At 39.7% G+C, this 15352-nt stretch overlaps 1 protein-coding gene across 1 annotated transcript in view; it reads right to left on the minus strand.

The window, feature by feature from the left end:
• GPC3 (glypican 3) overlaps window positions 1-15352 on the minus strand; it is a 430874-nt gene that overhangs the window by 100910 nt on the left and 314612 nt on the right. The window contains exon 6 of the mRNA XM_036840086.1: window positions 12051-12171. Within this exon, the coding sequence (XP_036695981.1) occupies window positions 12051-12171 (121 nt within the window). The remainder of the gene's footprint in view (window positions 1-12050; window positions 12172-15352) is intronic.

The following is a 15352-nucleotide window of genomic DNA, read 5'->3' on the forward strand; positions in this document are numbered from 1 at the left end:
AAGGATATCAGGTCAGCCGGGTTTTAAATATAGGAACCTCTCACCGTCTTCAACCAGAGAGCAAGATGCAAAAGGAATGCAGATTAACTTGCCCTGAACTTTATAGCTCTGAAGTCTCTTCACTTGATACCATCCTTCCCATGAAAGGTCCTGGTGGGGCTGAAGATTAAAATGGGACTTCTGGATCATGATCTGTAAAATCTCTAAGCTGTACTCTAAGGATAGCCTGCCTATTTATAGATGCTCCATTTCAGGGCAGAGTTCAATCTTGGGAAAAGCTGAGGAACTTAAACACACACTCCTTCATATATATATGTATATATATGTACATATGAACATATATAGGTATGTATATATGTATATATACTTTTTAAAATTTATCATCTTCATTTTCCATTCAGTTACTTTGAGCCAAACTAAACTTTAAATAGTTCAAAAATCTGTCGAAGATTGGCTAGATATATTTTTCCAAGAACCTTTACGGTTTAGATAATTATGTGCAAAATTCTAAAATCATTTAAACAATAACCCAAACTAGAAAAGTTGTAGTCTCTACATTCCAGAAAGTGATAAATTGAGGCAAAGTGAATCAAGCTACTTAAAAGGTTACTTCTGACTTTCCTTTATGCTAACTCTTCATACTATCATAATATAAAGAAGAAGAGTAGCTTTAATTTATTGTGTTACTACATGCATCATCTCTAACACGTCTACTAACCCTTCAAGATAGATTGCAGTATACCCATTTCACAGATTAGGAGACTTGAGTACAGGGAGGTTAGATAATTTGGCCATTAGCTAGGCAACTACAAAGTGACATATCTGGGCCTTAAACATAGATCTATGTTTGGTTCTAAAGCCTTTGTACTTTCCCCCAAACTAGATTACACAGTGTTGCGCCTCTCAAATTTCTCATTATGACTCTAAATCACATACCAATAAGACTTTACAACCGAAACAGGTAGTACTGGTTTATTAAAAACTCATGTGGAATAGTGAACTTTACAATCCCAAATATTTCTCTAGCTACTTACTTGCATGCCCCTCCCTCCATTCCCCCCACCAATAACGGCCCCAACATCAAAAGAGCGGCTAAGTCATGTTTGTGAATCTACATGTAATACTTCCCATTTCTCCCTGTAACATTTCACTTTGCTAGTTTTCTCTGCCATTCCATCCTACTGAGACATTTTTAGATCCTGATTGTGTTATCTACGTATTAGCTAACCCCATCTAGCTTCATGCCATCACTAAATACTAGAAGTATGCCTTCTCTGTCTGCAGTGAAGTCACTGGTAAAAACTTTAGGCAGTAAAGGTCAAAGCAAACAACTAAAAGCCTCTCTCCAGGCTGACACTGATATGTTAAGAAAACACTCTTTAGGAATGATGGTTAATCAGCTACACATTTACCCAACTATATGATTACTTAGCCAACATTCTGTGTCACTTGTTTAAAAACGATCATAGGAATTTCTATCAAACACTTTGCTGAAATCTCGATATACCATGTCTGCACCACATGCACACACACATAGGTGGGAGTGGCCTGATTTGTTCAGAGTGAGCCCACAGTGGCTCCTAGTAATCATCACGGTGGCTTCGGAACGCTCATGCTCTCCAAGATTCTAGTCCAGAATTCTGGGAAGATGTGACACCAGGCTCCCTGACTTGTGGTTTCCACAGTCCAATTTCCACTTCGTATTAAAGGTGAGGGTAAAAATTTGTGCCTGTCTCCAGTCTTTTGGCTCTTCTTCTACTTGTTGTGATGACTCAAAATTTGCTAATAGTGATACCATGATAATAACCAGAAGAGTCTTCAGTGCCCTGGGATATAACTGATCTGAACTTGGGCCTCATTATCTGTGACATACCACAGTGGTAATTCTCTTAGCTTTTTTGGTTTTGTCAACTGCTTACCCATGGTACAGAACAGATACTACCCTGAAAACTGATGAACTAGCAAAATATGGACAGTGAAGAAAATAATATCTAGATCAACTAATTATACAAATAAGATCATACTTTAACTATGTTAGGAAATTATCCAATAAAATGAAGTACATATGAATAATAATGCAATTTTCACCTTGGACATTAATTACAACTCTGCTGGAAATATTCCACTTAATAGCTGCCATGCAAAAGCACTGTGGTTGCTATCTAAGGAAAGCATATAGTTAGGGATACAGAATTGACCCCATTATTATTATTATTATTTTTAATTAATTTATTTTATTTTATTTATTTTTGGCTGTGTTGGGTCTTTGTTGCTGTGCGCGGGCTTCTCATTGTGGTGGCTTCTCTTGTTGCAGAGCACAGGCTCTAGGCGCACGGGCTTCAGTAGTTGTGGCACGTGGGCTTAGTAGTTGTGGCTGGTGGGCTCTAGAGCGCAGGCTCAGTAGTTGTGGTGCATGGGCTTAGTTGCTCCGCAGCATGTGGGATCTTCCCGGACCAGGGCTTGAACCCGTGTCCCCTACATTGGCAGGTGGATTCTTAACCCCTGCGCCACCAGGGAAGCCCGACCCCATTATTATTATTTTACATTCACTAAGTACTAACATTGAGTCTACACGGAATGTGGAAACATCCCTGGTCATATGGCAAATAAGTTTACAGTTGAAGGTTAGGTCTCAAATAACCATGGGCATAAAGGAGTAAGGCCAAACCTTTGGTTGAGCCAGTTAACATGGGGCTGCCATCCAGGGGCAAAAGTATCTGCTCTCTGTAGAGAAGCTAGTTTTATTCCCATTGAACTTTGTCAAAATCCTAATGACATGGGCAAGGAAAACTTAGTTGTGTTGGTCTTCAGCTTCAAAGAAGACGCTTTTGGCTCACTAGTACAAGAATAATGGGCCTTCCGATAGGAACATCACTTCCAATCAGAATAATGGCGCCACCAAGCCGTTCATACTTTCCATGTTGTCTCCATTTTAACTAACAGTTCATTTTAGGAGGTGCCTGATGGGGATTGGAAGGCATTCTGTGACTGCCTTGTGTATTGCAGATACTTAGCACATTCATCGAGTGAATGCTCAAATGAAGAAATGGCTCATATGGGATTAAACCTTTAATATTAGCTTCGAGGGCACCCTGAGATTTTTTATCGTTTTAGCAGTTGAAACCCTTTGTTTAAGTGAAATCTTACTTAGAAGACCCATATGTAAAGCAGATTTTAGACATGCTCTGGTTAAAATAGGAACGGGGGACTCAGAATAACCCCCGCAGCACCTCTCCCACATCTCTACTCCCCGTGGAATACGATCTGAATACGCTGCCTAAACAACTGAGCTAACTGGCACAGAAACCCACTGACTAATATGGTGCTAATTTTGCCATCTGGAAGGAGGGAGAAGGCACTGGATAAATTATTACAGGGTGCCCAGGAAGGTGGAGGAGCTGAGATTCAGAGCATGAGAGTGAAAGGATGACTAATCCTGAATGTGGACAGGGGCCCAAGTCAGACTCTGTGAGCGGGTATAAGACCAGGAGCAACAGCTCCTGCTGAATCGGCTTGGTTTTGGTCCAGTGATCCCAGCAGAGAGCCCACCCCCACTCCCAACCCACGTGCAACAACTGCTCACTGGGCTGAATGAGGCAGGAGGCACTGATGTGTACTTGTTATGACCAAACACTAGTTAATAGATATGATAAGAGATAAAAACTTGGCAAATTCATGCCTCGTGCTATACCACTTTTTGTTCCAAAGATGAACGGCTTAAGTAGGGGCTTCTGCTATGATTGGGAGTACTGTATAAGAAAATGTGCTTGCATGTCTGCAAGCATGTTTTGCATTATATGAGAGCCTTTGGAAGTAGAGCAAAGTCACTATACAATATTGATCTGTTCATTTTCCAGTCCCAGCTTTGTCATTTACTAGCAGTATGACTTTGGACAAGTCATTCCACTCTCTTGGCTTTCATTTCCTCATCTATAAAATCAGAGGGTTGGACCCTATGACCTAAAGGCCCCTGCAGACTATAATCCTGTACTTATGTAACCCTGCCCTTTAGCACAGAAACTTGTTAATACTGAATGTGAAAAGTACCTTAAATTAAATCAAAGTTTAGAAATAAATTGAGGGCAGCAAAGGTTGCGTTCTTTGAATGAACTGATCAATAAAATACTGTATATGAGGGTCTATTCTGTATATGCCACTATGTTGGGTGCTACAGAAGACAAAGAGTTGTATGCAGGATCCCAGACTTAAGGAGCTGACAGTCCAGAGGCAGGATATATATATATTCATAAATACATCTGGGTAAAAGTTGTCTCTGAGTTTCCAAATAGTATTTGAACATACATATACCAATATACTGCTTATAATCCAGGTTTATGGGGGTAGAGAGCAATCATTTGTAACTGCTTATGTTTGCTTTGTTGCATTTGGTCAGTAGGTAGATGTAAATAGAATATGAGACCCTATGGATTTCATAGATATTTTGGAAATACATTTCTAACTTTGTAAACCTGGTAGTCTTTATAATTTGATAGAATTTCCTTTTCATATGTAAAACCTGTCTTCCAATAGCTAACACTTCTAATACTTCCTACTAAAAAAAAAAAAAGCTTATGGGGCTTCCCTGGTGGTGCAGTGGTTAAGAATCCGCCTGCCAATGCAGGGGACACGGGTTCGAGCCCTGATCCGGGAAGATCCCACATGCCGCAGAGCAACTAAGCCCGTGCGCCACAACTACTGAGCCTGCGCTCTAGAGTCTGTGAGCCACAACTACTGAGCCCGTGAGCCACAACTACTGAGCCTGTGCTCTAGAGCCCATGAGCCACAACTACTGAGCCCACGTGCCACAACTACGGAAGCCCACGCACCTAGAGCCCGTGCTCCACAACAAGAGAAGCCGCTGCAATGAGAAGCCCGTGCAGCACAACGAAGAGTAGCCCCCACTCGACGCAGCTAAAGAAAGACTGTGCAGCAACGAAGACCCAACGCAGCCAAAAATAAATAAATAAATAAAATTTTAAAAAAGTTTATGAAAGAGTACAATACTGCAATGAAAAAGGATCATGTATTTTCCTTCATTGTTAAGTCAAGATCACCACAACACTGCTATCAACAACATTTTGGCCTACCACTCTTGACTCATCTTCCATTTTTGAATAATTTAATTTATTGTGCAAGGACTAAAATACATGACCCAATTTAAGTACCTTTAATCCTGTATATTCTAAATAAAGCAAATAGTTCATTTTCAAGAAACTTAATATGAAATACTTGGGAATTCATCTTGGTGCAGTGTTATTAAACTGTACATAGTAATTAAGATATTAAAAACACATGCTCCCCAAAGCCACCAGACACTGTAATTATTTTTCAGGCTATTAAGCAAAATGACAGAAGATTTTTTTTTAATGATAAATGTGTTTTGGAACGCATCAGCTAATTCCCTTTTGTTTCATGAAATCATGTTTAGCTCCACAGAATCTAGGTCTGGTATTTAAAGACCAATTCACATTGTCCTTTTGTAACTCAGAAGTCATTCATTGGCTCTTGTTAACATGCCATTGTATGGAATATTACTCAGCCATAAAGAGAAACGAAATTGAGTTACTTGTAGTGAGGTGGATGGACCTAGAGACTGTCATACAGAGTGAAGTAAGTCAGAAAGAGAAAAACAAATACCGTATGCTAACACGTATATATGGAATCTAAGAAAAAAAAAATGGTTCTGAAGAACCTAGGGGCAAGATGGGAATAAAGACGCAGACATAGACAATGGACTTGAGGACATGGGGAGGGGGAAGGGTAAGCTGGGACGAAGTGAGAGAGTGGCATGGACTTATATATACTACCAAATGTCAAATAGATAGCTAGTGGGAAGCAGCCGCATAGCACAGGGAGATCAGCTTGGTGCTTTGTGACCACCTAGAGGGGTGGGGTAGGGTGGGAGGGAGGGAGACGCAAGAGGGAGGAGATATTGGGGATATATGTATACATATAGCTGATTCACTTTGTTATAAAGCAGAAACTAACACACCATTGTAAAGCAATTATACTCCAATAAAGATGTGAAAGAAAAAAAACAAACATGCCATTGTAGATACTCTGTCTTTCACACACACACACACACATTCTGGCTCCATATGGAAATGGCATTTACTAGAGTTCTGCCACACTATTTGTATGTGAAGAAGTGTGACAGACACTGGCACATATTTTCATTTGGAAAGGCCTTTTTTAAAATTTGACTCTCAAAAGGTTTCTCCTTTTGTTTAGAAATTTTAGATCAGTGTTAGCTTTTCTAGCAACCATTGGAGTATGCTAGCATTTTATGACCCTCACTGGTTTTATTGTGAGAAGACTATGGAAAAAGTTACTCAAAGCATTTTCGATCATGCCTGAGATTCATTTAAAGATTTTTAAAAATTACATACTAAGGCATGTCCTGGGTACTTTTCTCACATGTAACAACTTTATTAATTAACTGATTAAAAGTATAACTTTTGGGACTTCCCTGGTGGCGCAGTGGTTAAGACTCTGCCTGCCAATGCAGGGGACACGGGTTCAAGCCCTGGTCCGGGAAGATCCCACATGCCGCAGAGCAACTAAGCCCGTGCGCCACAACTACTGAGCCTGCACACCTAGAGCCCGTGCTCCGCAACAACAGAAGCCACCGCAATGAGAAGCCCACGCACCACAATGAAGAACAGCCCGTGCTCGCTGCAACTAGAGAAAGCCCGCGTGCAGCAACGAAGATCCAACGCAGCCAAAAACAAATAAACAAACAGATAAATAAAGTTATAAAACAAAATGTGTAACTTTCTATTTCAAAAGTCAGTGTCTTTTCATGACACCAGAGTAATCCGTCAGGCATCTTAAAACATACTTTTCCGGTATTGATGAAGGGGGATGGAAGTGGAGACATTCCACTGTCTGCTCTACATTTAAATTTTTCTTCGACCATTTAAAATCATTTTATGAATTCGAGATAGCTAATCAAAAGTCTGTCTGCTGTCTATAACTCAAACCCAAAGTGCCTCAGTTTCCACACCGTACACTGTGGTGGTCAGTTTTCTAAGACTCTTCCCAACTGAGACTTGGCAAACAACGTGCTTATTCTTTCTTTGCTGCTGATTTCAGAGCTTCAGACCATAGACATTACTATATTAGGGACTTGGAAACCATTAGACAAATTAAGGAGTCTCTGCTCTTTGTACTTCTGCACATCTTTTATATATGGAGCGTGCTAACCATAGCAAGTGTGCCATGGCTTTAAAGATGTCGAAGGAAAGAGCACAGAGACTGAAATCCATTATCCTGGATTCTAGGTCTAGTTCTACCACTTACTATATGAAGATCACTTAGACTTCCAGTGCCCACAGTTTCTTCATCTGGTAAATCTAGGTAATAATGTCTGCTTCTCAGAGTCATTGTGGAGATCAACTTATGTAATGTACATGAAAGAGCTTTACAAACTGAATTGTGCTATACAAATTTATGGCAGAATTATTATCATTCATATGGAGTCACATGGCTAACAAGATGTGAAGACAGGTCACCTATCTGATTCTGGAGGAGGGTGATAAATGCAAAAGTGTTTTTACAGTTTAATGTTTTCATAGCCTAATGAGAACAAGGCAGTAGAACAGAAGAATTGCATGGGGGGAAGGGCAAGTTTAAGTTCCATCTGCCCAGGCTGGAAGACTGGTGGGAAGGGAAGAATCTCTGAAAAGATGAGAGGTTACAAAGTAGAAAGGGGTGACCTGGGAACAGGGTGTTTTAAAAAGAGTGGCAGGGCAGAGAATAAAGTCACAAGACTTGTTCACAAGAGGGTGCTGGGTTAAAGCCTGACCTTGAGCCACAAATCACGGAATCACAAGGCTGGAAGGAATCTTAAGAGGCCACCTCGTCCACACCCCCGCCATTCAGTAGGGCATTTCAACCATCCCAAACAGATGAGACTTTATCCCACTTTGAATGAAAAGCTCTGACACTAAATGAGCAGGTATTGACTGCTGTGGCTTCAACTGTTTACAACAGGCAGGGAAACAATTTCTGGAATTTCATTTGAACCTGAACTGAAACTGAGGAAGAACAATAAACAAGCTAGATTGTCCTTGGGAACAATAACTTCTGTAGCAGTTTAGGTACTGCTAAATTAACACTAACTACACAGCTACTCATAGAGAGAAAATATTACCAACAGAACTGGGTTAGAGGACAAACGGCCCACAGTGTCATGTGGGAAAGAATGTATTGTGATCATTCCTGGTATTTGTGGGGTCTTCTCTCCATGCAGGAGCCCTGGAGCAGGATACTAAGAAAAACAAAATTTGGTTTTTTTAAAGCAATATGGCCCAGCAAATTCCAGGACTGACACTGAAGACTTAAAAAGAGTTCAATTCCTCTCCTAACACAAGACGATAAATCCTCACACAAATTAGAAACTGAAAAGGAAGTAAAAAGGGTCCTCATTTCCAATCGTGGGAATGCTACACAAGAACTCTGGCTTGGAAGGAGGAGGGGAGGACATTCCACACCTGCAGGCCTTCCCAGGAAAGAGGCCCAGGCCTGACCCTGAACCCATCCCCTCAAGGTTACACCGTGGGACTGTCAATATGGAAATAATGTTACATTATTCCCTTAGTGAATATATTATTTCCAGTGCGATCAACAGTAACCATAACCTGAAAGGAGGCAGCTGAGAATTTCCATGGAAGAAAGTGAAGAGTTATTTTGGGATGTGCTCATAAACGGCCTAGCTACAGCCCATCTGGATGGACACACATGGGCATACATGCATAGACAGAAGTATCTCCGCATTTATAGTCGTGTACGTTGGAGCATCCTACTGTAGTTTAATAGATGCAGCACCAAGTGAGGGGCTTAGGAAAATAACATTACACTCCTGGATTCAGCACTCACTTACATGTGAACTGGGGCAAGTTAACTTGATTCTACCTCCTCATCACTAAAACTTTAGGTCAATTTAGCCAGGCATTCAGTGAATCCAGATGTTTGGCAGTGTACAGGAAACAACATCTGGATGATTAATGGAATTTTCAACTGAACTTACTGGATGTTTTGGCAGCATGCCTGCACAGCCTTTAATGGTTTTCTGCCTCAGTTTCCCTAGCTATAAAAAAGGGACAAACATTATCACGTACCTCGCAGGAGGTAGTGAGGATGAAATAATATCCAAGGGTAACAGTGAGTTCCTGAAAAGCATGATTCTTTGACAGTACTATATCTTATACAATTCCAGGCTGGATATTTTTTCCAACATGAGCAGTTAGACTTTTAGGACATGAAAGCATTCTGAAATATAGTTCAGTGCTATACAAATACAACACATTATCATCATCAACATCATCGTCATCCTAACATTCTTCTTTATGACTTCCCTTAAAGTATCTCAATTTCAGATTGAATCATGGCCAAAATATGAACTTTATTGAGGGTCTGAAAGAAGATATGTTTTGGCCATGTAAAGCAACACAGATGAAAAAAAAAAATCAATGTGGGTGTTTGGAGCCCAACCAATTTAACAGCTCAATTGAAACAGGTAAAACTGGTCTATCAATGAGAATTAATTGGTTGCTCAATGGTATTTGTAAGGGAACCAAAAATGTTCACACATACATCCATGGCAAACGTAATTATAATGGTGACCTTTCCGACACTGACAATATACACCTCCCTACATATGAAGTGGCTTCAGCTTTTGTGGCTGGAAGTTAGTGTAAAGAGAAAGAAGGAAACAATATGGGAGAGAAAAGAGATGCATCAAAGGGATCTTTTTGATCCACCCAAAATTTGGGTGGCAGAATTAGACTGGCAAAAAGTATTGGAATACTGCTCCCTTTCAAACTCACTCAAGTCCTGCCTATAGAGAAAATCCTGAATGTAATAATCATCTTAACTGTGTCACGCACATGTAATTATATATTTGTGTATATATGTAAAAATGTATAATTATATATAAATTTTATATAATGGGATAATATAGATATAGATACACAGATATAATTTCTCATCCTCATAATAACCTTGTAAGGGACTGTTTTGATAACTCTAAGTACTCCAGATGAGAAAACTAAAGCTCAGAGAGGTTGAATGATTTGCCCAAGGTTATATATCTAGTAAGATCCACAGTTGAATTCAGATCCATCTGGATCCAAAGCCCATCTTCTTTTCATGATATTACATGGTCTCCCACAGCATTCATATCAAACATCCAAAGTCTTTACTAAAGGGGCTTGCTATAAATATTTTTAGTGACTACTGGATCATATGGTCTGATGCAGCTTTCCCTTTTTTTCACGGTGGGCATCCAGCCACAGGTCTTTCTCTGATATTTCTTATGAAATCCTTCTTACACTAGCCTAGCCCACCTTAGGCCTAAGCAAACCACCCAAAACTGAGGACAGCATCACTGTCTTACAGGCTGCCTTTTATTTGTATTTAAGCACTTTCCATGCTTGTGCGTCTCCTCCAAGGAAGCTGTGAAAACAGAAGGTTAGACTTCTTTTGAATCCTCAAACTCCCTGGTACCTGGCTGAGCACACAGTAGGTGTTCCTTAACGTCTGTTGACCAAAGAGATCTGTTGACAGTATTCTTCATGTAGAATTAGGGGCGCAGTAATGGACCCTGAGATTTTAGCCTCACCAGTGCTTGGGTCTAGCCAGTTGAGTGGAGCCACACAGACACATTTGGTCTGAGATAATTTGGAAATAATTCAGAGGAGAAATACCGCCATTGTCCCCAGGTAAAGCACACCAGTTCAGCAGTGAGTGGTTTACACTGTGCTCTGAACTCTTCAGAGGTGTGTCTTGAAATAATCATACTATATCTAACCAGGCTTTATAGAACTTAGTGTGGTTGTGAGTTCACCAAAAGAAGGATCTGTTATGCAAATACTGCCACTATCCTGTTCTCAGCAGCAGTAACACCTATTTATTACTCAAAAGTGTAGTGACTACTTTCACATGCCATTTGCAGTGAAACACACCACTATTAGAAAGCCCTTCCAAACATTTTCTAAAAACCGCAAAAATTTCACTGCTAAACTTATATTAAAAAATGAAATCATGCCAGCGTTGTCATACAGAAACCTCTGTCCTCGCATAAGGATTTTAGTTTCATTAAGTTCTTCCTAGGCTACAAATAGAAGTCAGTGGTGCCAGCGCCTTCCCACCCATGGACCATGGGGTAGGAACACTGTCACTCTGGTATCTGGTGGCATTTTTGATGGCATTTAAAAAATTGTGGCCACAAAGCAATCACAAGCAGATGGTACAACTGACTTCTATTTGTGTCTTAGTTACTAAACTCCTTCTGAGAGGAAAAACTGTGTACAGGTTAAGGGAATCTGTGGGTGTCTCGGTGCATGGCAGTGAGTCAGAAGTTGGCAAGGGTGCAGCGAAGCTGGTCCTCTCGTATCTTGCTGGTGGCAGTGAAAGCTGATACATCCCCATTGGAGAGTGGTTTGGAAACATGCATTAAAATGCTCATATCCTTTAACCCAGTAACCCCAGTATTTTAAGAAAATGATCTAAGATCAGGAGATAGCGCTATGCAGGAAAGGTAGCTTTATTTATAATGGTAAAAGTTTGAAGCAATCTGAATGCATAGCAAAAGCAGATTGATTAATTATAATTAATACTTAAAGGAATCTTTTGCGGCCACAGAAAATGATTAATATAAAGATATATGGCAACATGAAAAAGTGTTTCCAATGTAGTGTTAATTTTAAGAACTAGAAATCACTTGTATACTTCCAATTATGTAAAAAGTCTGTGTGTGATTTTATGAACAAATATTAAAAAAGAACGTGTAAAAATGAAAACAAAATAGACTAGTTGGGTTGTGAGAAATGCTTTTCCTTCCGTTTTCTCTTATATTACAATATTTTCTTTATAATTTAAAAGTGGGGTGGAAAACAAGGGTCAGAAGTCCTTTTTTAGCGGAGAGACTCTTTGAAGAAAATGAACAATGGCTGCCTCTCCAAAAGCCCAAGAATACAGTTTGAACACTGGGCACCATCCATCCATCACTTTTTTGTCATTTCCATTTTTGTTGGATATACACATACCTGGTTAATGTGCTTCAGTTTGTCAATAATTTGACTGACCACTGGCTCAGGGCCCTTCATTTTCAGCTCATGGAGGTTGAACTGATTTTTCATTCCATTTCTTGCTGCCTTTTGGCTGTATCTGGGAAACATGAAGGTAAAGAAAAGGTTTGTCACAAGAGAGTTCCAAGCAAAGTGCAAGTTGACTGTATTTGGCACCAATGGTCAAGCTGACCGCAAGCTCTCTTCAGCCTTCCAACCCATGGGATGACTGCATGGTACAAAGGTAGACCGCTCCAGATAGAGTCTATCTGCAGTAGAGAACATTCAACAGTCAACAAGTATTCATTCACCATCCTTTTTTTCTAGGTGTTGGAGATACACCAATGAACAAGACAGACAAGGTCTCTGTCCTTATTGTGCCCTCAGTCTAGTGTACAGTCCAGAAGAGCATGCAGAGTGAGAAGAGCTATGCTAAGGGAGCTGCTGGGTCTTGGCCAGGGAAGCACACAGGAAGGTCCTTAACTCTGAGTATGCTTTCTACTCATTTGAAGAAGAAAGACTCTTGCATGTTCTTTACCTCTTCCTTCTTCTCCACTTCTTCCTCCCATCATTTCCTGCAGGTCTGTGAGCTGGGTTGCTTTTCAGGACGATTTCCTAAGCCATTTGCAGCATAAATTATGCCGGCCAGCTTCTGTCTGTGTTCTCCACGGGAAGACAGAACACCAGCTCAAGGGAAGGTTTTGACGTGCTGCCCCCGGATGAGCCACAGGCTTTCGCTTCAGGATTGAAGTTTCAAGGTATCTATGGACATCCTTACCAATGCGAGAATGGGGATATTTACAGTCCTGGGCAATTCTGCCTGTCAGTGTGGGGCTTTGGCAACTTCGACTGGGACAGTAATTCACTACTGAGGTGGTTTCTTTGCTGCCCCCATGGTTCCAGACCTCTACGCAGAGTTACTCCTCATCTTGCAAAACAAACAAACGCAAAACAGAAACAAGAAACAGATTTCATTTCTTCCTTTATCTTCCATCATGTAGAAAGACCAGAACACTGTTACCAAAGGGGGAAGAGGTTTTTGATCCCTTTTTTGCTTTTTTCTCATCCTGATAATGGAATATTTGCTTAAAGAAATGGAAAAATTTGCAGGTCTTTTGCCCCTACGTTATACATTTTTAAAAAAATTACAATAAAGCAGTCGAATTAAGGGTAAATTCATTTCTTTTACTAATATTTTTAATTACAAAAATAATAGTGCTCATTATAAACAATTCAAATGTACAGAAATAAACAAAGCACACAGCAAAAGTTCTTGTATCATCCTATCCTTCCATGAGAGAACCATGGTTAACAGTTTGATACATATTCTTCTAGGGGTTTTCACATGCATATACTAACATGTAGCTTTAACCAAAACTGGAATCATACTAGTCATATTGATTTGCAACTTATCACTTAATATATATCTTGGATATATTTCCACATCAGAACATAAATAACTGCCTTGTTCTTATTCCTCTGTATGGCTAGATCATAATTTATTTATCCAATCCCTTACTGATAAACAATTGAGATATTTCTAATATTTTGCTAATATAAACAATGCTGCAAAGAACATCCTTGCATACCAATCTTTGTACATTTACATTAATATCTATAAAGGACAAGTTTCTAGAATTTAATCAGTTTGTATTTCTAATCCCAAATTATGACATGCAATGAATCATTAATACTACTGTATTTTTGCACAGCATTTTACAAAGCAGTTTTGTATCACTCAGCTTATTTGAGCTTCTCAACCACAGTGTGAGGTGATAGGGCAGACCTCATTATCTCTTTATTACTGAAAATTTCACAACTTCAGAAGATACTGATCTGACTGTGTTAGATGCTCCCTTCCATAATATAATGCATCTGCCAATATTAAGCACAAGCTTTGATGCTACCACGCATGATAGCAGAGGAGGTCAGGAAATCAAGGTCTGACTTTTATAACTGAAAGTCATCTTCTGAGAAGAAAAATATTTTGTAGGAACGTTGAAGAGAACATCTGATTGCATTTCTTCTAAAATGATAGCCTAACACATTCAGCTTACCTAACTTTAAAAGTTAGTGAATACACAGATCACCAACCATCAAATACCAATTGCCTTTGGGGGCTGTATTACAGAAACGTAAAGCAACATTCTTTGCTTATATATCTGGTGTGAATCGGCTCCCCACTAGCCTCCTTTTTTTGTGTTCATATATAATGCTGTCTGTTTAAATATAATCTCCCTCTTGATGATACTGCCAACTGCATCTCCTTCTTCTTTACATCTACTGATACCTGAAGCAGAGACCCAAGTCACAGGGAAAGACGTAAGGCTCATTATAAATCTTCTGAAATGAACTTCAGGAATGTGTCCCTAGAGACATTTCCCTGGGCTTGTTCCTATCGAAGCCTGCCGGCCACTTTTATGCCCACTCCTACAAAACAAACCTCTTCCTGAAGTTTATTATCCTCATTGGAATACTGTAAAGACATCTGCCAACTTAGTGATTTTGCCCTGTACTCCCTCTTCCAAATCATTTATAACTATTAAGTCAAATTAGTCCCATAGCTGATCCCTTGTGGCCCTACTGTCTATTTTCTGCCATTCAGAAAAATGCCCCTTTAGCTCTATTTTTTTTGTTTCTTACCTCCAAGCCATGGACTTGGTGGTAAGGAGCCAGCACTAAACACTGCTCCCCAATCCCATGGTGACTCAATTTTTTAAAAACAGCTTTGAGTTTAAAAGCTTGCCAAACTTTTTGAAAGTCGAAATAGCATCCACTGTTCTGCTCTATCCATGTGCTATTTAAATCCTCAAAAGACTCTAGTAAATTAAGCATGGTTTCTGGTTACAGAAGTGTTGGGAAGAGCTGGCCTATGGCTTAGCTCTAAAACTTTATTTTATTTACTCCACGAAGCAGTAACCAAAAGTACTGGTTCGATTGATGTCTACAGCTGCTAAAATTTAGTGGCACTATTTTAAAACTATTCAAAAACTCTGATCTTGCCCTATCCCTTTAGGTGTCTCAATATCTCTCCCCCATCCCCAATATCATGTTCTGTTTCTTACCTCTCTACTCTTTCTCCTTAGCCAGACAAAACGTAGAACAGAATCTTAAAAGCCATGAGTGTTAAAATGGAATACTATGCAGACATTAAAAGAACAAATAGATCTACATGTGTTGATATAGAACCAAATCCAAGATACATTGTAACAAATACAAGTACTGGTTAAGAATGTACAGTGTGATTCTATTTGCGGTAAAAATGGGTCTGTATACGCATT

This window comes from Balaenoptera musculus, chromosome X, assembly GCF_009873245.2.
Source record: "Balaenoptera musculus isolate JJ_BM4_2016_0621 chromosome X, mBalMus1.pri.v3, whole genome shotgun sequence".
Taxonomy (NCBI): domain Eukaryota; kingdom Metazoa; phylum Chordata; class Mammalia; order Artiodactyla; family Balaenopteridae; genus Balaenoptera; species Balaenoptera musculus.